The 24,525-nt window shown below is 44.3% G+C and overlaps 1 protein-coding gene across 1 annotated transcript in view; it reads right to left on the reverse strand.

Annotated features, from left to right (window-relative positions):
- GAD2 (glutamate decarboxylase 2) overlaps window positions 1-23,830 on the reverse strand; it is a 75,399-nt gene extending 51,569 nt beyond the window's left edge. Inside the window, exons 1-8 of the mRNA XM_028114175.2 lie at window positions 23,755-23,830; window positions 22,988-23,047; window positions 22,638-22,787; window positions 21,433-21,666; window positions 16,683-16,773; window positions 16,019-16,131; window positions 11,875-11,990; window positions 349-428 (exon numbers count right to left, since the gene is read on the reverse strand). Of these exons, the coding sequence (XP_027969976.1) occupies window positions 349-428; window positions 11,875-11,990; window positions 16,019-16,131; window positions 16,683-16,773; window positions 21,433-21,666; window positions 22,638-22,787; window positions 22,988-23,047; window positions 23,755-23,830 (920 nt within the window). The remainder of the gene's footprint in view (window positions 1-348; window positions 429-11,874; window positions 11,991-16,018; window positions 16,132-16,682; window positions 16,774-21,432; window positions 21,667-22,637; window positions 22,788-22,987; window positions 23,048-23,754) is intronic.
- Window positions 23,831-24,525: the final 695 nt, after the last annotated feature.

Below are 24,525 nucleotides of genomic sequence, written 5' to 3' on the forward strand. Positions count from 1 at the left end.
TGGCACCTAGAATGATGACACCTCCATAAATCAATGCTCAAACTGCTGGTTGGTGCTTAAGTGCCCAGGTGATGAATGCCCTTCTGCATCTTCTTAGTGCAGAATATTTTGATTGATTTAACAAAGGTGCCAATTCAGTCAAGGGCCATGTAAGGCTCCATGGCATTGAGGAACAATGTCCCAGGACTCCGAGCAAGAGCCCACATGAAAAAGAAACAGTGAACAGCAAGCCGGAATGGAGGCGGTTCTGCCCCCCACCCCACAGCTGATGCCTGCGTTTCGACTAAAGGATACATGTGTGGAAGTTGCAAACTGCCAACCAATGAAGGGTTGCAGATGCACACTCACCTCTCATCGCATTTAATCAGAATCACGCTGTCTGTTCCAATCCCCAAAGCTGCAGCTCCCTTCTTGAGAGAAAAATGACTCTGTAAAAAAAAAAAAAAGCATATTTGTAATTAGTTGTACATAAATTCAAGATCTATTCCCTCAGGTGGTTTTTTTCCTTCTTTAATTTCTAATCTCCCTCAACAGCGTGGATTGCTGAGAGAATATGGCATCCTTCAGCTGAGCTTTTTTTTTTTTTAACTGTGGTAAAATCCATTTAACAGGATTTGCCACCTTAACCATTTTTAAGTGTACAGTTCGGTGGCCTTAAGTACATTCACATAGCTGTGCAACCCTCACCACCATCCACCTCTGGAACTCTTTTCGTCTTGCAGAAGGGAAATTCTGTACCCATTGAACGATAACTCTTCATTCCTCCTCCCTCAGCCCCTGGCAGCCACCATTCTACTTTCTGTCTACACATTTGACGATGTTAGGTGCCTCATGTTAAGTGGGACCATATAGTATTTGTTGTTTGTGACTGGTTTATTTCACTCAGCATAGTGTCCCTGAGGCACATCCATGTTGTAGCCTGTGTCCTTTTTAAGGCTGAATCCTATTCACTGTAGGTATACCCTACATTTCCATTCATCCATCAATGGATACTTGCATTGCTTCCACCTTTTGGCCATGAGGGATAATGGTGCTAGGAAAGTGGGTGTACAAATATCTCTTCAAGTCCTGCTTTTAATTCTTTTTTGGGTGTATCCCCAGAAATGGAATTGCTGGGTCATACGGTCATTCTATTTTTGAAGACTTGCCATCCTGTTTCCCCACAGCAGCTGCACCTTTTTGTGTCCCCACCAGCAGTGCACGATGGTTCCAATTTCTCCACAATCTTGTCAATAGTGGTTATTTTCTGCTTTTTGATACTAGTCATTCAAATGGGGGTGGGGTGATACCTCATTACGATTTCGATTTGTATCCCCCCCGCTAATGATTAGTGACGTTGAGTATCTTTTTACGTGCCTATCAGCCCTTTGTACATCATCTTTAAAGAAATGTCTCTACAAATCCTTTGCCCATTTTTGAATGGGTTGTTTTGTGGTGGTGGTTGTTGAATTCACTTGAGTTTCTGAGTGAAAATAACAAGACCCTGGGAATTGTAAATGGACCTGCCACCTCAACACACAGTAATCCAAGCCGATTTTACATATAAGGCATAAAAACAAGCCCACTGCCTCCAGGAACTATGACTATATGGCTTCCAGGCTTATATTTTCCTACCAAGAGATGACACTCAGTCTCCGTCAAGTTTAATGAAATCGTGTGCACTCAAGTAAGAGAAGAAGTTGGCCTTCAGTCCAGCACTCTTCATCCCAGACTTGTTGGGGAGCTAGTTCTCTAGTTTTCATGCAGGCGACGGCTCAGCCTGAGGCAGGACCAGGGAGAAGGGGTCAGTCGCTGGCTTGGGCAGGACGGTGTGCAGAGAAAGGCCACACTGACAAGCCACCGCCAGATCTTTGTTTGTGCTTTTGGTTATTGATCCCGGGTAGGATTCTGAATCTCAATGGCTGTAATCACGGGGCAATTTGGAGAGCTGAGAGAGGCTAACGTAAGCCCAGCTGTATGGCATCTGCCCAGCAGCCTCTTACTATTAACTACAGATCATTAAGCTGTCCAAAAGGAGGGCTGCTTCCTCAATTTACATCTCCAAAGGATTGCTGACTGGAATTTTAAGTTAGCGTTCCAGAGTGTACTCTCCCTGAATGCCCACTTTTGACTCATCTGAATTCTTAAACATGCAGCACAGGAACTGTTAACACATGTATTTTTAGGGGGTGTGTCTGATAAGCAAGAAGAAATCACATTTATAACAGCGGCAAATAATGTGAACCAATACATGAGGCACCGACTGGAGGAGTTTAAAAGGCCCAGTGGAGCTGAGATGTAATGAGAAGGGGCCATTAGCCTCATTTTACAACCTCAGAAAGACAAAGTAGACCATCGTTACCAAGATACTTGGAAACTAGGAGAGAAAGCTTAACTGGGTTTGTAAAGATGCCTGACGCCCCCAACCAAAACAAAAAAGTGTTCTCTCTTGCATGGTTAGCAGATCCCTGGGTGGCCCCCAGAAGAAGCTGCTCAGAGGAAAACAGCAGTCTGTTACTGCAGGGAGGAAACAGAACAGAGGAGCCAGCTGTCCACTGAGCAAGCAAAGCTACTCAAATTAGGCGCCTCAGTGAATGAGCTCGAAAGCACTGTTAAAATCAAACACACGGAGACCAGACTTGAAAATTTCCTGAGCCAGACAAAAACCAGTTTAGTCATACAAGCAAAGCTTAATTTAGCTTATTTTGCATGACAAACGAGGCTAACAACCTGGGTCACATCTCACTTATGCCTCTGAAAATCATAACTGAAACTTAAATTCTTCCCCCAAATTGATAAGCTATAACCACTAACCAATTCTCTATCATTGAAGAAAATTCTAATATTGTTACCAAGCACTGTGAAGAATAAACAGTCCCTGCCTCCGAGATCTCTAAGCTGCTTTATAACAATATCCTCTGAGTCTCATCCCATGTTTTGGTTTGAGTACTCCCGGTTTGCAAACTGTCTTTTTTTTTGGTGTGTGCACAATAAACCTTCACTAATTACTACCTCAGTGATTCCTTGGTTTTACTTCTGTTTCTGTTTTTGTTTTCCTAAACCTTTGAGAGTATTAAACTGCCAAATGGTAAATTGGGGTGAAGTAAGAGATCTGGTGCACCTGGTCAATGAGAGGAAGTAGTCTTGTCTGGTCTTTAATGAGAAAGAATAGGGATGCTCAAATGAGGAGCAATTACCTAGGATAATTGATCACTGTAGCAAATGCCACACACTTAAAGAAGAATACAGGCCCCAAAAAGAAAGCTTGGAGATGGGGAACAAAGGTGATATGAGGCATGAAAACAGAAGATTAGGGACCGAACACTGAGCCTGTTTACATTTTCGGGAAAAGGAGCAGGGAAATCACTAGATGTTATCCACAAATAGCAAGGGACCATGGTGAGCAAGGAGCCTGAGAACAAAAAAAGACACTACCTAATGAGGAAGAAACAGTGAAAACAACTTCAATAGCACATCTCCGTGCTGGTGAGACAGCACATGGGGAATCATTTTTAATCCTTGGCACCACATTTAATGGAACTACTTGTTGATGAACCACCGCAAGCTGGAAGGTGAGGAGCCCGGAAACCAGGCATCTGGAGAGAGCTCAGAGGATGCTTGTTCACGAGCAGAGAGCAACAGGGACATGTGGTGTCAAGGTGACAGAAAAAGGATCGATGGCTTCAGAAGGGTGGCTTCAGAAGGTAAATCTATGAACAAAAATTGAAGGCTACGGTGATTCAGATGTGTCCCCAAATCATCAAGACTCTTGTAATGATCAGTCATTCATCAAGAGAATGGCTGGGGGACGGGGGCGTGCCTGGTGGCTCAGTCGGTTAAACCTCTGCCTTAGGCTCAGGTCGTGATCCCAGGATCCTGAGATCGAGCCCCACACCTGCTTAGTAGGGAGCCTGCTTCTCCCTCTCCCACTCCCCCTGCTTGTGCTCTCTCTCTCTCTCTCTGTCAAATAAATAAATAAATAAAATATTTAAAAAAAAAATGGCTGGGGAATGAGTTAATGAATATATCCCCTGTATGTCCTCCACCCCGATTTTGGAAAAATAATAGACTTGATAGAATCCAGTGCTTATTTAGAACTAAATCGTATTTCTATTTGGGTAATAGATGTTAAAACCATCTGATTTTTATTTTTTACTAAACAAAATATTCGAGGTTGATGGAAGATTAATTTCTTGATCTTTTTAAAAATATCCTAAGTAATCTAGATACAGGCTCCATGATTCAGCTGACATTTGAAATATGTGTAAATAGCCATGGGGTTTTATAGTTATACAATCATTGTAATTAAAAAATAAGCAGGCTTTCTGGGCTTGGGTAGGATGAGATTATCCAGAGTAAGAATGCATGAGAATGAGAGCCCATAGGCTGAGGCAAGGGCATGAACTCCGTCATTCCATCCAGCCCTATGACTAGGGTGCGCATCAGCTCCTTCCTTCTGTAATGGGGACAATAAATCTTCCTTGTCTTTAGGGATGGTGGGAGAACAAGAGGAGTGGTGGAAAGCTCTGGGACAAACCACTTCAGTCTCTTGACATGCTGCTTTAGCTTCCTCTACTGCAATTTAGATGAGTGGTTTGGAAAGCCGCATTAACTATTTCCAGCCATTGTTGGTCACATCCAGATATTTAACTGAGACTCAGGTTCAACTGCCTAGTGGACCACAGGGCTTCAGGGAAAGCCTCTGCTAAGCTGGGGACCAAAGATTATTAAATAGCGCTCAGTCCCCGGCTACCTCCCCTACCTCGTCTCCTGCCTCCCCTACTCTTGCTCTCTCTCCCTGATGGTACTGGACTCCCCGGTCTTCTGTGAGCTTGCTAAATTTGTTCTAGCCTCTCAGTCTTTGTATTTGCTATTCCATTTCTTGGAAACTCCTTCCCTCAGATATTTATATGGCTCCCTCCCTCATTTGATGTAGGTCTCTGTTATATATCACCTCCACAGAGACCTTTTATGATTATCTTGTCAAACCGAGCCCACTATTATCCCATTCTCTTGTCAGCATGTGACATTAGAGTAAATATTTATTTGTTTACTATCTGTCCCCTACTAGAACCCAGGTTGCATGCGGACAAGGACTTTGGTGGTTGGTTTAGCAAATATTGATTGAATTTGACCATATGCTTGGAGAACAAGTCCAGAACAATGTCCACTACTTATTGCCATAAATCTCTGGCCACAAATCCCAATATTGAGGTGTGGCTTTGGTAACTAGAGCCAGACAATGGTGGGCTAAATAGACCCCAACATCTCTAATCTAAAGCCCATTCTAAAAGCAAGTCAAGAGATCTTCTTAGCACCTACCCCAAAAGGCCCAAGATGGGGTCCTTCCCAAGTAGGAAGCAGCTATAGGTCCTTCTAGCCAGATCAGCTGCTTTGGGGAAGAAGCAACTCATAACTTCAAATGAAGAAAGAAAAAGGGCACACTAAGTTGGAAATCTCAGCTCTTAATTCTTCTGACTTTCTGTCAAAAGCTCTATCTTCTAGCCCTGAGGTCTATCAATTGTTCTTGGACTTGAACCCCTTTGTGAATGGAGTGAATGAAGTGTGTGTGGAGACACAGAACAGAGGTGAATGGGGGGGCCTTACACATCAGGACCCCCAACAAATAGGTCGTCAAGCCCAACCGATGAATGAGCTGAAATCTGCTTCTTTGACCCCTCCACATGCTTTGGACACCCCGCCCTACTCAGCGATTACAGGACTAACAGTCTTCCCCTTCTCCACGATTCTCCCACACATCCACTGATTTGCCCTCTCTACAGCCTGAGATTTGAAGAAAATGATGGCTTTTTCTGCCTTAGACACACTGGTAGTCCTTGTCCTTTTATTTATCAAGTGGCCTTAAAAGAGCATTCTGCTTTCTAAAGCATCTGACTTACAAAGAAGCTGGTACTCTGTGAGACCACTTCATTGATTTCTAATTATAATGATTTGGAGCGTAGGGGACCACCAAACCATGTTCTCAGAGACACCATGTGATACTGACATGATATGGATCTGCAGAGACGGCATTTCTGAGAGGCTGCTACCTTATTACTCACCCATTGTGAGCTTGTGCTTTAGGTAAGCGCTAAAAGAATGCTGTGTACCAAGATTAAGTTGACATGAAAAGAGATCCAAGGATGACATCTGGTGACAAATGTGAACATCAGCACTGAGCATGAATTCAGTTATAGTGATCACTCAGTGTGGTCTCAGGGGCACTGAGAAGACTGTCCCTTCCAGACCCCTGTTCTTTCCTTCCCCCGCAGTACGATATATGCCTCTTGAGAGCAGGCACTGGGTCTGTTCTGTTCACTGTTGTCTGCCCAATGCCTGAGGCAATGCCTGGCACGTAGTGCACTGAGTGAATGAAGGTCTAAAGAGCACATCCCACTACCCCATGGCTGCACTGTGCCTTACTGCCTCATTCCTTTGTCTCCTATTGCAATGGAAATGCCCCCAAGAGGGGTAACACTTTGGTTTTTACCCATCATTTACAGGGCTCTCAGGCTCTTTCCTGAGAGTAGGTCTTGATGGGATTGAATAGAGAGAGAAAATAACACAGGGGTGATGAGGGCCCTGACACGAAGATGAGGTAGGAATGCAGGGGCTAAAGGTAACCTGCACTTAGCTCACAATTTCACTTACTGAAGTTCTGTCAGGCTAAGCTTCTGTCTATTGGAAAGCATTACATGGGAGCTGTCTTTCCAGGCTGCCTGGGTCACTGTTAGTTTTTTGTTTTTGTTTTTAGACATAAAGGACATCTGTTTTTGGAATTGAAGCCTCTCATATAGTGTTGTGATGTGAAAACCATCTTTCTAAACAATTACAAGAATCATCTTCCCCTGTAAGTGGGCTGAGGCCATGAGGGACCTCGGCAGAACATTGGTGACTGGCTGTAAAGAGTGGAGTGAGTTGTGCTGATTTGCCTAAAAGATCCCACTACCTGTTCTGATTATGAAGAGCATTTTTCCTAGATGCAAATATGCTGTTTCACTGAGACTATTTCTGGAAGAGCTTGTTGCACACAAGGAAATAAGAGGAACTTGGAATGGAGCTTGTTTGGTCTTTCAAAGAATTCAGGGGTAGAAATGTGAATTATTCAGCTAGAGTCTTAACTTCCCTCTAAACCTATTTTCAAGAAAGGACCTTAAACTCATCAGATTAATTTTTGCCAAGATTTTCTATCACTGAAGATTGGTGATGAGGATGAGATTCCAGCAAAGAACGAGTATGGAACCAGACAATCTTTAAGATCCTTTCCAATTCTGAGATTTTTGTGCTTCCATACTGGGGAGGAAAATAGTCTTGGAACTGTTTACTCAGAGCTTAAATGCTGTCTCTTGTTTCAACTCAGTGATATATTTACTTCTTCTGATGTTCTTCATAGCAATATTATTTGTTTAATTTAGTCCTATTCAAAATTTCAAGAAAAGAGTTGGCTTTGAACAACAGAAAAATGTAATAGCTTGCCCTCCTTATCAAGAAAGGGAAATTTCTTGTCTGAGTTGGTGGCCAGAAAAGAGATGGGTAGCTTTGCGGGGTGCAACAGAGACAGTGAGGGCCATTTAGTAAACAAAAGAGGACCCTTCCCTTCCTCAATGTGTGATGTTTCTGGCTGGCTGCTGGAAGAGAGTTTCTCAACGTCACTTCCATCCCTATGGCTCTGCACATGTCAGGTTTTAAACTCAGTGCTCAGACTAGAAGAAAGGATAGTAACTTGACCTGGCTCAATAAATCAGGAAATTAAATTAGCACTAGAATAACAATATGGTGAAAATAAGATTTGAGAAAGGATGCTACAAGTGAATTTAGAGCAGCCAGCTAGAGTGGTGTAGAGGTCATCCAACCCAGTAGTTGAAAAAGCAGTGTTGGTATTGTCAGGAAACCGAGGCTCTAGATCTGACTCTGCCACTGACTGGCTAGACACCCTGGGCAAAACATCTCTCACCTCTGGGACTTGGGTTCCTCATCTATAAATAAGGTTGTGGGCTTTTTTTTAAGTCACCTAATATTTATGTAGAGTTTCCTATATCCCAGGAGCTGAGGTGAGTGTTTTATAAGGCTCTCATTTGATTCTCAAAAGTCTTGGGCCTTGGGCACCTGGGTGGCTCAGTTGGTTAAGCAACTGCCTTTGGCTCAGGTCATGATCCTGGAGTCCCGGGATTGAGCCCCACATCAGGCTCCCTACTTGGCAGGGAGTCTGCTTCCCCCTCTGACCCTCTTCCCTCTCGTGCTCTCTGTCTCTCATTCTCTCTCTCTCAAATAAATAAATAAAATCTTAAAAAAAAAAAAGTCTTGGGCCTTGGAAACTCTCAAAGAGCATTGAGAGAGACAATACTTGAAGCAGCTTCTGCCATAGCCTTTGGCCTCCCCTCTCTCCATTAGATTCATAAAGCAGCTCTTCCACTACTGTTTCTCCCTGCAGGTCAAGGGACTCAGGAAAGAACCTCCATGCAAAGATGGAAATTGTTTGGCCTGGAGAAAAGGCATTTGAGACATGACTTGGTAATATTCTGTTTTCAGCTGGTGGAGATCTATTTCTGGGGCTGGTGGAGACAAGGTGATTGTAAAACTTAAAAAGACTAAGGGAATATATGGCCTGGCCTGAAGCTGGAAGGAACTACACTAAGTGATGAATGGAATGGAATGGCCCTGAGGTCTAGGGTCCAGAAGGAACTAGATACAGGGATCATGTTACCCCTTAACCCAAAGCTTCATGGGCAGGGCTACTTTTTTTTTTTTTTAAAGATTTTATTTATTTATTTGAGAGAGAGAGAGAATGAGAGCTAGAAAGCACGAGAGGGAAGAGGGTCAGAGGGAGAAGCAGACTCCCTGCTGAGCAGGAAGCCCGATGCGGGACTCGATCCCGGGACTCCAGGATCATGACCTGAGCCGAAGGCAGTCGCTTAACCGACTGAGCCACCCAGGCGCCCGGGCAGGGCTACTTTAAGGGTTCATCTGTCCAGAATGGTTTGGATCAAGTGTTCAGTGAGACATAGGAATGCTTTAAAAGAGCTCTAAAATCCCCTCCAGCCCAGCCCTATGAGATAATAAGGACTTTTTTTTTTTTTTTTTTTTAGTGAGGGGAGTAATAATTTAACATGACAGTCACATTAAGAGAAAAGATCTTGGTGGAAGTTTTACTTGGGAAGGTATAAAATGTTAAATTAATTGATGAACTCTGGTGTATAAAATGTCACTGAATCTTTTGATCTGGTTTCTACTTTGGTAGTCGGGGCAGAGACCTCATTGTCTTGGGAGTCAGGAAACCCATTTAATCCTGGCTCTACCTGTAGCCTCTTCATTGAAGAAATGCTAATAACAATCTCTGCTCTGCTTGTCCTAACAAGAATGTAGTGAGAATCAGATGAGCTACTGTATATTGGAAGTGTGTTGGAAAGAGTCAAATAGTTATCAAATATAAGATATTATACATTAGAAAAAGAGTTCATCTGTCAAAAAATAGGTGTAGCGTTAGAACCAATTGGTATTTTAGGAAAGGTTCATAATTCAAATGTTCTTTCATAATTATGTGCATGGATCGAGGTACAAGAAGGAGGAGGAAGAATTGAATGGTTGTTATATAGCTGAATCACCTTTCTATCACTTAGAAGTCAAAAATTAGACTCTAAGTTTGCTATATCAAGAAAAGAAGGCATAGAAAAATTACTCTCAGACCACCTGACCTGGGCTTTGTGGGCAAGGTTAAGTCAATTTCCATGAAGCTTGAGCCAAGAAATCCACACAGAAACCAGAGAGCACAGGGCAGCTTTCCGGTCGACCAACCTCATTTCAGGTTGTGCAAAAAGCTTGGAAGTCAAAAGAAAATGCCTAATATAAGATCATCTGAGCTTCTTGAGATTGAGAATAGAGTAATGTTTAACTATTCAGGGGTACAGTAGTATAGGGAAATAGTAATTGAAAAAAATTATATCTTGGTTTTCTATCCTTGCGGAAGCTGAGAAATGAAAATTATCTCATGGGCTAGGGTACTAGGCTTAATAGGTTGAATAATGCCCTTCCCGCAAAGATGTTCACAACCTAATCCTTGAAACCTAAGAATATGTTACCTTACATGGCAAAAGGGACTTTGCAGATGTGATTAAGCTAAGGGTCTTGAGATGGGAGATTGTCCTGTTATGTGGGTGGACCCAATGTCATCAAAAGGTCTTTGTGGAAAAGGGGTAGGGAAGAGAGTCAGAGCCACGGAAGGAGATGTGGCAATAGAAGCAGAAGTCAGAGAGAGAGAGAGAGAGATTTGAAGATGTTCTCCTACTGGTTTTTAAGTTGGAAGAAGGGGCCAAGAATCAAGGAAGGCAGGTGGCCTCTAGAAGCTAGAAAAGGCAAGGAAATGGATTCTCCTCTACCATCTCCAAAGCAACACAGGATTGCCTGACCCATTATAGATTTCTGACCTCTAGAACTGTAAGGTAATAAATTTATATTGGTTTAATCCATTTTGTTATAATTTTTTTAGGAATAGGAATTCAATAGGAAAGTAGCAAATAGGAAAGTAAAGGCAGGTAATTTCAGCCTGTGAAATTCTCTGCTAAATTTGACCTCTGTAAGTTGAGGAAGGGCAAAGAAACAAAACAAAAGAAAAGGGTAAAACATGTCTAAAAATGATACTGAAGATCATTTGTAATATAAATCACTAGTTTCTTTGATTCCATGGCTACTGCTATGGTTGTGAATGGTAGTCACTGGCTTCTTTGTACTTACCCTTTGCTTCCTTGCTATGAACACGCACACACATCACTTAAAGCAGAAAAAGAAAAGTTCCATAGGAGATGTGCCTCGACTCCCACTATAACTCCCTGCCTTTCCCCACTGATGGCTCTTTACAGGAGTCCCTCATTTCCCTATAGACCCCTCTACTCTCCCCGTCTCCTATTTCCCCCACCATCACAGGGCTTCTTGATCTTCTTTGAGGCAACTGTTTCCCAGACGCTAGGCTATTCTGAAGCAGAGGTTGTGAAGGAAAAACCTTAGGAATTCCATGGCAGGTAATGCTTACTGACGCCTGTCAAGAACAGCCTCTGGTTTACTGCAGGGTCTGTGTGGTGGGAGAATTTGGAACCAAGATGTTGCTCAAAGAGCTGCAAAGTGGCTTCGAGCTTGTGTGTGGCTCTATCCCTGCACAGGAAGGAAAGCTGAAGGCCTAGCAGAACGAGGCTGTTTAGCTTAATTTATGTCAACAGGGTGGGCCACTTTTTTCAATGTGTCTGTGGTGGTAAGGGAGAATGGCATTAACTCTTTGAAAGCCATGGAAAGAATATGAAGTACTATGCTGTGGTGTTCAGCTAGGAAGACCCAGCTCTCAGCGTCCTGCCTGGACAGAGCCTAGCAGGACGCAGGAGGCTGTGATTGGCTGAGACAGAACTGACCCAAAGATCAGATATGACAGATGTGACCACTAGGCCATTTCTCTACAGTGATAAAACCTCCGGTTAAGTCTGCCGAAGATAAGCATTAAATGGTTCTAGGCACCATTAGGATAGAATATCTGATCAGAATTTTCATACAGAAAGATGGTATCAGTAGGACACTCCAGAGGTTTGAGTTATGTAGGCACAGCATGAATTGTCCAAATGAGTTCATAGTCACTCTGGCCTCTCCTCTCCTCCTTCCCCCAACACACAACATTATTACAGAAAAATTACGCATAGAAACTAGAAGTTTCTGGAAGCATTCTGCTTTCTCCTTGGGGTTTTTCCTACATTTCAAAGAGAAAGGGGTTCACCCCATTGTACCCCACAGTTGTTCTCTCCCCTCATTCTCTCCCAAGAAGTATCTGCCTTCTGGGGATAAAGTATTTCCAAATATGACTCCTTCAGCTTGGGCTTTACAGACTATAACCTTAAACTTGGAAAGAACAGAAACACGTACATGCTCGGATGTGAAGGCAATGAGCCTGGGAACAGCAGCCATTCCTTTTTCCTTGACTTCTGGGAACATCTTAAAGCGTGCAATCAGCATGGCATACATGTTAGATATAGCGCCACCTAAAGAAAGTAACAGCAACACACAGTGACCTTTTCTAGTCATTATCAGCATCATTTCACATGCAAGCAACATTCCTTATTTCCATTGACCTAGAATCCTCCTTAGACATGGGAGAAGGGCATATTTATTGGTTATCCTTTGACTTGAATCCTCAAACTCAGACTGAATCCTCAGCCTAAGAGGGTCTACAAAAAGGAGCACTGGGTCCAACCATAGGGCATATGCTACCCCTTCACATCCCAAATCTGCGACTAAATAGAACTGCCAATTGATTCTGCTCTTGCTGGGAGTCCTTTGAAGAGGTTCTTAAGAACTGAGAAATTGTTGCCTTCCTTCCCACCATGCAAACGTGGTCATTCTTCATTAGGCCTGTGGAAATCCTACTTATCTCCTGATGGAGAACACATTTCTTTTCATTTCAACTCAGGCAATGCCTTGCACTCACACTAAGACAAATCCGTTGTAGCTATTGGTGTGGACTGTTAATCCACAATTCTCATAGAATGAGGATAAACATCCAAGCCCATTTCATCATACTCATCTGTGAATTTCCCCAGAACAGTTCTTCCCCCTCAAAGACTTCATAGAAATACAATTGTAATAGCTGAACAAAAAACTTATTTCATAATGATAGGAAGACACAAAACTAAGGGAATTTTAAGTCTATGTTGATTTGTTTTTCCTGTGTCATTCTGATTGTCAAGGATTTCATACCATAATATTTGTATCTTATAAGTAAGGTCTCATTTGACAAGCAAAGAAAAGTGAGCTTTCCCCCAAGATTGTTGGAAAGCTCAGGATTTTTGCAATATGAGAAGAAGACAGATTGTTGTGCATGCATATGGGGATGTTGGCATGGAAGCTGTGACGTCATGCGGCAGAGTGAAGCCACTATCTCCTCCTTTCCATAGGGGACACACTGGGCTCTGCCATGATGTGAATGCTTTGAGTTCCCTTCCCTTTGGGTGGCTGAGGAGCAGAGGGCTCTTTGTACCAAACTGAATGGCCCCCACAGGGCCATGACTTTTGCCTCATGCTCCCTGGGCTCTGATGCAAGCAAGCAGCCTGGCCCAGAGCAGTAAGTATCCAGATCCTGGTTCTGTCATCAGTCTGAATAAGGGCAATTGCTACCTCTTCTGACCCCCAGAGACATGGGGCAAGAGGAATCCAGGTCAGGCCTGCTCTGAGCAGACAACTTGTCTAAAAGGGCTGAGGGTGTAGGATGCTGCTGGGCAAAGGACCAGCTTTTAAAGGAACTTCCACTCCAATGTATGGTTTTTCAATCTTGGCACTCAGTAACATTTGGGACTGGAGAACTCCTTGTGGTGGGGGTTGTCCTGTGCACTGTAGGGTGTTTAGCAGCATCCCTGGCTCTTATCCACCAGAAGCTACTAGTACTACCTGCCCCCCTCTCCAATGCCACCAAGTTGTGACAATCAAGAACCTCTCCATTCATTGCCAAATGTCCCCTGGGGGTTACAATAGCCCCCAGCGGAGAAGCACTGCCCTAGGTGTTCTTGTCAGAGAGGCTGGGGAGAAAGGAGGCCAGGAGAAAAAGGGGAAGATGAACACAAAGATATCATGTCACATAACACAGTTATTCAAGAAGCTTCCAGCTCTACCTTGCCACTTCTCATTTTGCCACTCCAGTTATTCTCTGTCTAAAGATCTAGTAGCCCTGAGAGAGATGAAGAGGATTCTGGATCGTTAGACAGAGCAGACTGTTGTGCAACCCAGGCAGGAAGACAGATGCATCTTCCAGAGGAAGGATGCAAAAACGAGCTCTGAATCATCAGGAAAATCCTGTTAGATAGGAAAAGGTTTGTGACTAAGCCAAAATTTCCCTTTCTTCTCTTTTGGTCCTTCATGACTTGCTGAGCAGTGAGGAATACTCCATCCAGTTCTCTTTGGCTCCCAGGCACAGGTGACATCACATGAACAGATTTCTTCTAGAAGTCCCAGAGAAGTTCCCATGAAGCATGAAGCCTCTGGATGCTATAGATGGAGGGGTAAGGTAAACTGAGCTGAGCTATATATTCAAGTCACAGACCTAACTCTCCATGTTTAGTCCTGGGCAATAGGACTTTCAGATCTCAGGCACATACGATGTACGATTTCCCCATCCCCACTCCTTAAATTGTAAGACCCTATACCCCAGGAATAAGGACAGATGCTACCTGGAAAGGCATCCATTTGCAAGTGAGGTTGCTATAATCCACCTCTCCTTTGTAATGCCTTGTAGAAAGCAGAGCAGAAACAGGTTGCCAATGGCCTTTTCTTCTGTCCCCTCCCCACTTTGCGATGTCTACATTATACTTAGCATGACATCAGTGGCTTCCATCTTGGTGTGAGAGCATACAGATCTTTAGGATCCAAGGAAGGAGCCCCATGATCAAGGTTAAGTCCTTCTACCTGATCATTTTCTGTCATTGTTGGGGGTGTCCCCATACTTGGTTAGCAGAACTGCCAAAGAAGGTTCTTTCTCTGGGTGTATATTTTCTGGGGCAAGTGGTTTCCAAAAGCAACTAAATTAGGCCTGGCCCAAGCCCTCTCAGCCAAGTTTTCAGGGTCAACAGGAGCAACTGTTCTCTTCCCACTCCTGGGGACCATTAAAAGAGAGCTCAGGATGCTCAATCACATAACCAACCTTGTAAGAGGGAGAAGAATAGAGGTAAAAACAACACAGATCTTTGAACACTACCTAATTCCTCATGAAAAATACCTTAAGAGCATCAGTTCCAGGCAATGATGACAAAGTTCCCTCAGTGGGGAATGGTTTTCCAAAGGAAAACTACATTCCCTACAAAATAAAGGCTAGCTTTAAATTCATCACAGCTGGTGTTTAACCAAAAAAAAAACAAAAAGCTAATTTTCCCTTCCATTTAACTAACATGTTTTCCTTCAGCACCTGAAAAATTGTGTTGTATCTTTAAAAGCATAAAATATAATAGCAGATCTGAGCTTATAGGTAAAGCTCCTTAATTAAGCCCTACCCTTAAGGCCACTGTTGTTTGCTTGTAATTTCTTCTTTCAACCTGTTCTTTATTTTCCCTCTCCCTCATCATCTGCTTGTCTCTGTAGGTTTGCTGAAGGGACATCTCAACGTGGCCTTTCCTAGGCTTGACATAATGGCAGGTGTGGCTGTGGCCTCCCCAGCAGGGCCAGTCTCAGTGTACTGAGCACCCACCCCATTCTGATGACCCTCTCCTGCCACTGATTAGGTGACAGTCTGCACACCAGGTTTATTTTCCATGGGTCAGTGACTCTCTCTCCCTACTGCCTTTCTAACTTCTATTTCTTCTCTGCGTCAAAACCAAGGTCACATACAGATCGGGAACCAAGGGCAAGGCTTTTTTTGTGTCAGGTTGATTCTCTTGGCTGGAAGAGGTGTAAATAATGGAGCTTAGAATCCAATGGCTGGTGATAAAAGGCAGGATGAAGAGACTGAATGGCATGATAAAGAAGAGAAGGCAAAAGAAACCTTTGGAAGGAATCAGTACCCTCTGTTTCAGCTTTAAGAAATGGTTTCCCAAGTCACTCTCTGCCCTCCTTGAAATTAAAGTCCATCGGCTTCTCTGTTGTTATTGGAAAGGGACAGAGTACGTAGGCTCGATTACGTATATCTGCCTCATAATGCCTCCTCAAACAGAGAAGGCTTTATTAAATGAGGTTACCCTTTCCCTAATTGTGGGAAGAGTTTCAGAGAGTGAATTCCCTTCTGAGGAATCTTTATTCCTGTGTTCCACGTGATCCATACATCTTCTGTGTAGGATCACAGTAGAAAGGTTGGGTAAATATCCACCCCTGTTTACCCTCTTTCTGAACACCAATAACTCTTGGTCAAGTATGGGGAGTTGACTTCGAAGCATGGTCAATGGTCATGTATTATCATGCTCATTCATTTGATCAACATAACCTATTTAACATAAGCAGAAATACCGACTAGATATTGAATCGCTCCTATGTTCATAATGAGGCACTGCGTATCAGAAGAAAAAACACAAAGAAAGGTTGAAATATCATATACCAGGAGAAAATATCCCATCGCCAGAGCCCCCTGGCCAGCCAATGATTTCTCTCATTTTCTTTAGCGTGACATATTCCAAGAGCACAAATACTGGAGCAATTTCATAGGTGAACCTGAAATGTAGTAATGGCCACATTTTATGTATGTAACTCGAAGAAATAATTCATCATTACAACATCTATAGAACTATTGTATGTCCCTCTTCAAGCCCTACATTCACAAAGATTTTGATTATAGTATTGAGCAGAGAGAAAATTAGGTCTTCTTAAAGGTTGCCCATTTTTCTATATTCCTAAAGTTAAGAGCTTAATGCCCAAGGGTCATTTATCATATTGAATAAATAACACTGCAGAATACTACTATTTAAAAGATATCATCTGGTCCCATTTCTCGTTCACTTTATACATAATTATAAATCCAAAATGCCAAAAAAGTGCCTTTTGTGTTTGAAAAATGTTATATAACTTTGATTGCATGAAAGATAGATCAGGACTCTTTTCTTTTAAGTTAGAGTGAACACCCATACACTTCTGAAGTTTGTATCACTATGTTAGGGGCTACTTAAAAAGAGATTTTCACATGAGAGGTAGAATAAAGACTATGAAATCTCACTAATAATTATCCTGGATTTAAAAAAAAAAACCCACCACATTTAACGACTTACATGTTGGTGTTTGCTGTTGATGTCAGCCAGTCTGCTGCTAATCCAACCATATCCAGTCCCGTGGAAAGTTGATTGAAATATCTGGGATGCCCTGAATAAAATGGAATACCAGAATCAAGACTATATCCAGTGAAAATAAATGCCTCTCAAACACATGATTGCTCTAGCTAAAGAACCTTGAAAGATCCTTGAGTAGTAGGAAATCCATATTCAGAAACCCAACGTGTGCATGTGTGCGTGTGTGCATGCAGACGCACCCAAAAGGAGCATTTCATCTAACAAGAGAGACTATTTGGGGTTTTGGTATTTCTTAAAGCACACTCTAAAAAAGCTTCCTCTAAACATTATCCGATATAAAAAAAAAAAAACAAAAAAAAAAAACCACGTGTGGTTTGCAATGTGGATGCTAGTTTATTTCCTAGCATCCCTTCAATACATTTGCAAACTAAAATGCTCATGTAATCCAAAGCTATTCTTGTTTACACTCATGCTGCTAAAAATCCTTTTTTGTTGAAGTTGTTCTGGGAATCAGTCATATCATGACATCCACCAGGCATGCCAACATTCATAATGATATCAGTGACAAATGACTGATGATTACAAAAGACAACGCAAAAATGAGAAAATAGGACACTTCTTTGAGTGATTTGCCCTGGATTCAAAAGGTGATCGTCTAAAGAGGGCATGGGCAAGTTCAATTCTTGTCGATTCTTTTCTGTCCAAATACTTGATTATAAACAACAGAACTCCTCATAGTTGTGATTTACAGTAAAGAGGGATACGGTCAACATCACTGCCCCATCAATAAGATACATGAAGATATATTCAGTGGGCTGATGAGTCCATTAGCAAGGCTTATCTAATTAACTTCTAGATTTCTCTAAAACTCTCTAAAGGAGTTGACATCCAATACTCCTGAGGCTATTATTTAAAATGTGGTTGTAAATATCTTATTAGAATTCCATTCCTTGTCTTGCCCCATAAAAGCCAATCTCTAAATCTGTGATTTGCTTGGCAGCAAAAATTTTGGAACATTATCCATTATGGAAATAGCATCTGATAAAAAGGCGGCCCCCACTTATTGGACACCTGTCTGAAGCCCGGGGGGACGGTCTCTCAGGCCAGCACAGGCCGAACAAGATAAAGGAAGGCAATGGGGAAAACAGGGACAAAACTCAACACAGAGCTTACCTCTGGGACTGGAGCGCTCTCTTATCAGCCTCGGGCACGTGGCTAGACATTTACACGCCGAGAAAAGATAGGAGCTGGGAAAGGGCACATTTCAAAGAGACTGGGATTTGTGCGGCTCTTGCTCATGCTCTGGCACTGTTTTGCTTCCCTGTGGCTGTGCACAGTGCCCTTCTACCTTTTTGCTCTCTACCAGGCCCCCTGATGCTGACCCTGTCAGTTTATGCATCCAGGCAAAGTGAGAAAGCCCCTTTGCTGCTGCCGCCTGGGCCACGGTCTGGAACAGCCCTCCCCTGTCTCTGCCTCATTGACTCCCCATTTCATTAGAGCTCACAGCTGAAATCACAGCCGCCTCTCCCTCCTGATGCCCTTTCATTTCTCTTTCCCTAAGCCATTTCCTTAAAGGGAGGAAATTAATAAAGATTAGCAAATCAATCCATTAATCTACTCTCCCAATTCATATGCATTTTCTGGACGAATCTGGCGTCTATTATCACACACTATTTAACTCTCTGGAAACTTTGGCATGAAAAACCTCTGCAAAAAAAAAACTGAGAGAAATTCCAAGGCCTGTGTCCGGCCCCAGGATATCAAAAGGCCAATTCACCCTGCCGACTGCCTTTGGAAAACTGGGAAGCAAATTTGAGGCTTCAATGGCTTGACTCGCTTTTCTATTTTTTTTTTTTAACCTTGTTCGCCCATGGCACCTGAATCTCTCGTGCCTCAAAATTTTCATTCACTGATGGTGATGTGATAAAAATGGAAGGAAGTAGTTTGACAGGTTAGAGCAACATGTCCTCTTAATTTTTGCAGAAGTGCGCTGCAGAAATATTCTATTTGCTCCCTTCCCGTGACCCCCCCCTCAGGCTGCCGGCGAATCCAGGCAAGGCTCTTCGAGAGAAAGGGTGGGAGAGACCTGCGTTGGAGGCTCCCAGCTGTCCCAGCCGGCCTGGGCATCCAGCTGCCGCCGCCACCCCCACCGGGCTCGGGAATAAGCGGCCACGCGCAGCCGGGCAGACAGCGAGGAGGAAACGTGAGATTAGAGCCGCTCGCGCCTCTGGAACGCTTCCCACTGATTAGCAAATGAGCCAGGAAGGATGCGCAGGCTTGGCCAACGACCAGCCCCGGGCGGCCCTGACCCCCTTGTCCACCATCAGTTGGGGAGGGCCCCAAAGTCGGTCCAAACTGCTCTCCGTGTCCCCGCAGCACGCACCCCAGGACGGTCTCATTTATCGATGCTTCCATTTCTTTGTCTGAGGGCTCCGTTAGAAGACTCAAGACAACATTAACCCCTGCACTCCCCAAACACCACCACTACCACCAAGTCCAATGATCCCCGAAAATGTTATTTATTCTAAAATTCTATCATTCTCTGCAGTTTTCAGTTTTCCGTTCCAACAGTTCTTACAGACGTAATTTTAACAATACAGGACGACTCCCACTTGCAAGTATTTAACCCACTGCCCCTCACTCCTCTCTAAGCTTGGAGCCCAAGTGAAAATTAGATTAAGGACTCTCAGTAGAAAGCAGGTGCTAATATATTTTATAAAAGCATCTCCCTAGGAGAACTAAAATGCTTAATGGTCACAGAGATGGTAACTACTTTACAGACCCTAAATAGTACGAGTTGTCAAATACCAGTTACAGCATAAAAACCTGTAAACTTGCTAGTCAAAAAGAGGTGACTTGGTGTTACTTCTTTGAACTGCTATTTGGGGGTGGAATGGGGAAGACCAGAAGACTACATGTGTTATGAATAATATTGATATTGATGCTTAGAAATCCAACATAATCTTCTTTTCCCCTGAACTTCAAATAAAATGCATTAGAACTACATTTGACCAACAATCTCACAAGCATTATGGCGAAATCTAAGAATTGAATTGCCCCATCTTCTCCAAACACTAAAGGAAGCATTGATAGACAGAACTATGACTTTCATTGACTTGCAATTCTCATTATCTTAACTCTTTAAATTACATGTCAGACATCACCAGCTTTTAAGGATGAAGATGTAAAACATTTTTATAGGTTCTTTTCAGTTTGGTAGCAGTAAAAATAATGGGTAGCAACCTACTATGATCATATTTAAATATTAGGTTAGGGGAATGGATCAAAGAAAAATGAATTAAAAACACTGTTCAGGTTTGCCTCCACAGATACATCAAAAGCTGGAAGAACATCTTTAATGCCTAATGTATACATCATGTGGATTCTCTGTGAACATGACTGACAATGATAGCTAATAAGCCTTCAAAATTCACATTCTACAGGCCAAGTGTGGTCGAAATCACCAAGTTAAACTCCTTTCCCTATGTACCTAATTTTAAGTCTATAGTCTCACAAAAGTGGATACTAATAATGCAGCAGATCCATTTCCTAGGCTTCTCTGCACACTTTTCCTCTCTGCTGGTATAACGAATGGAAAAACAAAACCAAAAAAAGTAGCTAAAAGTCACACAGCAAACATTCTTAAAATGCTTTTTGTTGATTAGAGCAATATGATAATTCATTAACCAAAGAAATGGCAACATAAAAAATCAAGTTCCTATGGTAATTAATATTCATGTGACATTTTTATTTGCTAGCAGATCTTTTTTAAGGCTACAAATCAATGTAGATCCACAAGGTCTTCTATCCCTCATGAAATTCATTCATACTTATTTTTATTGCTTTAATGAAGTGTAGTGGCATCATGCATCAGCATGATTAGAGACAATGCAGGAAAAGAAGGGGTAATCATGACCTGGGGAGATAAATGGCTGATTTTGTGTAGATAAAATGAAAACTTAGAATGTGCCCAAATAAATGTTACTGTAAAACAGATAGCGTATGAAGACTACTGTGAAAAAAAGCAATAAATACAAAATACACTTTAAAATAAGGATATTTGATTCCCCTCCCCCACCCATTTTCTTTATTTTATTTTCAGAATGGCTATGAAGCACACACATCCTTGTATATAACACCGCTGAATTGTTAAGCTAGTTTGTATTGTGTTTTCTTTTGTGGACATTTCTTTAAAAAAAGAGAAAACCTGGGGTTCGAATCTGAAGTCCTGGCCATTTGAGACAATGCCAAAATATTATCTCTCTGTTGCGATGATTACATAGGATGGTTTATCCAATGTCTGACCATTCCTATGCCAAAGAAATGACTAGCACTACACTAGTCTTGGGCTTTTGTTTGGATCATGCCTTTTGAGCTTTCATTTCCATATTCTCTTCCTTTCTCCATTTTGGGTCACTTTTACTGGCTTCTGCTGACAAATGGTTGCTTCTACATCAGTGGTTAATCTCCGTGGCCAAATACGAGCAATGTAAAATCTGATGATTTATACTTAATGCGTTTATAATGTTTCTGATATCAACTTCAGAAGCATGAGCATTAATAGTAAAGGGTGCCTTTGCTTCACATGATTCTAATAATGACTTTTTTAAATTGATGAAAATAACTGTAAATTTGAAAATACCAGTAACTCCATAAACAGAAAACATTTTTATATAAAAAATAAAAATTGTAAAAGGAAAAAAGAGCTTTATTATTTTTGACTGGACAATACCTGTTTTAATTGCATACTTCAGAGTCGTTTGACAATGCATCAAAATTTCCTCCAAATTTTGTGGTTGGTCTGCCAATTCCCAGTTATACTCTTGAAGGAGCTCATTAGGGTAATGGAAATCAATCACTTTGGTTGATCTATCGAAACTTTTCACCACATACTGAAGCAAAATGTCCATAACATCTTGCAGAAACGCCAAAGTGGGCCTTTCTCCATCACACGCTGGCAGCAGGTCTAAAGAATGGAATCAAAATGCCACATTTTAATTTTACTGTGGAAATATCCAGGCAAGATCTTGATGTGGCAATTTCTCTTTGGACTGAGAGATTTTGTGCTAAAAAAAAAAATCTGGAAACGCAGAGCATTTTCTTTAAATGGGAGGTATTTTTTAAAGAAGAAGGAGAAAGAGAAATTGCGGTTTCTCCCCCACCCCAAGTTAATTCTTGCATTTCAATCCATAAGGTATTGTTTGCTTTCTTTTTAAAAAGGAGTGTGCTCCATTCATCTGTTTCACCGGGGTCCGTCCTAAATGTTGTATCTCAGTAAATCATCTTAAATGATTATGGAAATACGTCATATCGGAATGTTTGAGGAATGCCTTTGGGCAAATCAGGCAAAGTGGAGCGTGCAATGTTAGGCTCTCTGACCCATTAAGATGGCTCGCTATTTCCTAGGTCAGTGTGTGTGTGTGTGTGTGTGTGCGCGAGCGCGCGCGCGCGCTCATTTAGGTGATTGGGTGTGTAAACACAAGGGAGTAAAACCGCCCGCAGGTCTCACGTGAATAGAATAGTTCCCCTGTGAAACTGCCCCTATGAATTACTCTTGCGATCTAAAGACCTAGAAAGTCTCATCAACCAAGTCCCACCCGTTTCAGCGGCCATCAAGAAGCCGTCCTCGAGGTCCAGCGCGCGCGGGGACCTCCGCCAACCGCAGACCTGGGGGCGGCACTGGGGCAAGAGCGCCGCGGCCCTAGAGTTCCCTTGGAATGCCCGCGCGCAGCGCTGCGCAGAGGCCGGGGTTGGGGCTCAGACGGAAGGGACAGGCCCAGTGTTTCTCGCTTTCAGCTGAAGATTCACGTAAGGTCCGCCTCCGCCCTGCTTCTTCACGACTCGGGTCAGGCCCCTGTCATCGAGTCCCTTCTGGTCGCGGTGGGTGGGACAGTGCGAGGGACAGTGGCTCCCGGGGACCCCACGGGGAGCCTTTACCTGTTGCATGTAGAAACGCATAGTTGATATCCGCTTTGGGGCAGCTGCAAGGCTTCTGATTACAAGCGCAGGCGGCCTTCCGGGAGGTGGCCCGCGGGGGCTCGCTCCCGCCACTCTCCGCCGGCTTCTCGGCGTCTCCGTAGAGCAGGGCTAGGCAAGCACATCGAGAGCGCTGGTCAGCCGCCCGCCGGTCCCAGCTCCCTCGCGCCTGCCCATCCCCGGCCAAGCAACTGAGCTCAACTCCGCTGTTGGGGATGCGGAGGTGAGAAGGTGACACTGCCCCCGCGGGACACAGAGGCGACTGACTGGCCGTGTTCGACTCCCTCCCCCGGCACGGGCTGGGCACTCACCGCACAGCTTGTTTCCGATGCCTCCCGTGAACTTCTGGGCCACCTGACACCAGGCTCTCGCTGCAAGGAAAGAGAGGGAGGAGGACAGCGAGGCAGAAAGAGAAAGCAGACGACGTGTGAAATTCCGTTCTACGGGAACAAACGCAGTAAACCCGGGGTCCTGAAAGAGGCCGCCCTGGGCTCCGCACGGAGGACAGGTGCAGGGGGGGCGCGGGAGCCCGGCGGCCCGGCCCAGCCCGACCTTACGTTCTCTGATTTCTTTCCAAGAGCTCAGACTCCAGCCCTTTGCACTTGCCTTCCAGGTGCCAGTAGGTTCAGGCAAACTCCCCTTCCTGCCTTGCTCCGGCGAGTTTTCCTAGATACCGAAGCTGTCCATTTTCCTCGCAGCCTCTCCTTCCAGACCAAGAATTCTATCTCTTCCATTTTTTTCCCTTTCCCCACAGCCACTCTATCCCTCTACAGGGTCCAGACACCAAGATGGTGGCATTGCCCCAGGCCCACGGAATTCGGTGTCGAGGAAACGCCTCTGTGTTTGGGGGGCTCTCCCAGACTTCACTGAAAAAGGTCTGAGATTCTTTGGGTGTCTTTCCAAGGGATAAGGGCCTGTGAGGTTTTGGTCTCTTGGGCCATCAGGAACCTACAGCGAGAGCAGGGCGAAGTGTCCGAAGTTTCCTGTTGCAGGTGGAAAAACCTCCTTCGTCTTCCTTAGCACTGCAAACCCCAGTCCACCCGCAAAGCTCGCCTGCTGCAGGCCCCTCTTCCCCTACCTGTGCCGGGGTTCTCGGGATCCCCGGAGCCATCTTCAGACCCGAAGGACCAAAAGCCGGAGCCTGGAGATGCCATCAGCGCTGTGAGACTGGAGCGGGTCGCCTCCGAGTGCGAACTGTCGGCAAGCTGCCTCCGCTCGGCTCTGCGCGCGCCTGCGTGCGTGTGTGAGTGTGGCAGGAGGAGGGCACCGCGCGGGGACCGCGCGGCCGTGCGGCAGAGGGTGGGTGTCACACAGCGACAGGAAACGTGCGTGTCTGCGTGTGAATGCCTGTGTGTGTTGGGGTTAGGGCTTAGAGACGTGGCAACTCTCTCAGAAGGCTGAGGTTAAATAGGGAAGGAGACCGAAGGGTCCGCGGAGCAGGGGTATGGGAAAGCGCCGAGCACCCGAACTGCTTTTGAAGGAGAAGGAGTCCAATCCGGATGGATGAGGGGGCGGCGGAGAGAAAAAAAGGGAGAGGGAGGATGCGAGGCGGACAGCGCTCAGGAGCTGGAGTCAGAGCGCGTGGGTGGGAGGCGTGCAGGGGACCCCCGGGGAGCGCTAGCCGGTAGCCGGCAAACAGCCCCCGCGGGCTCGGGTGCGCTGCCTCGAGTGCTAACTGCGCGCCGGCTGCTGACTGCGCGCCGGCTTCACCGAGGGGTAGACCCGAGAGACCTTGGCGAGGCGGAGCGGGTGGCCGGAACGGGTCTCATACAGGCATCGATTGGCGTATTGTTTGAGGTCTGGCTCCTGCTGCTGGGAAGGCGGCGCGGAATCGCGCCGCCTTCCTCCA

The sequence above is a fragment of the Eumetopias jubatus genome, unplaced genomic scaffold, assembly GCF_037043125.1.
Source record: "Eumetopias jubatus isolate StellerSeaLion01/CBP00866 unplaced genomic scaffold, mEumJub1_p1.0 scaffold_8, whole genome shotgun sequence".
NCBI lineage: Eukaryota > Metazoa > Chordata > Mammalia > Carnivora > Otariidae > Eumetopias > Eumetopias jubatus.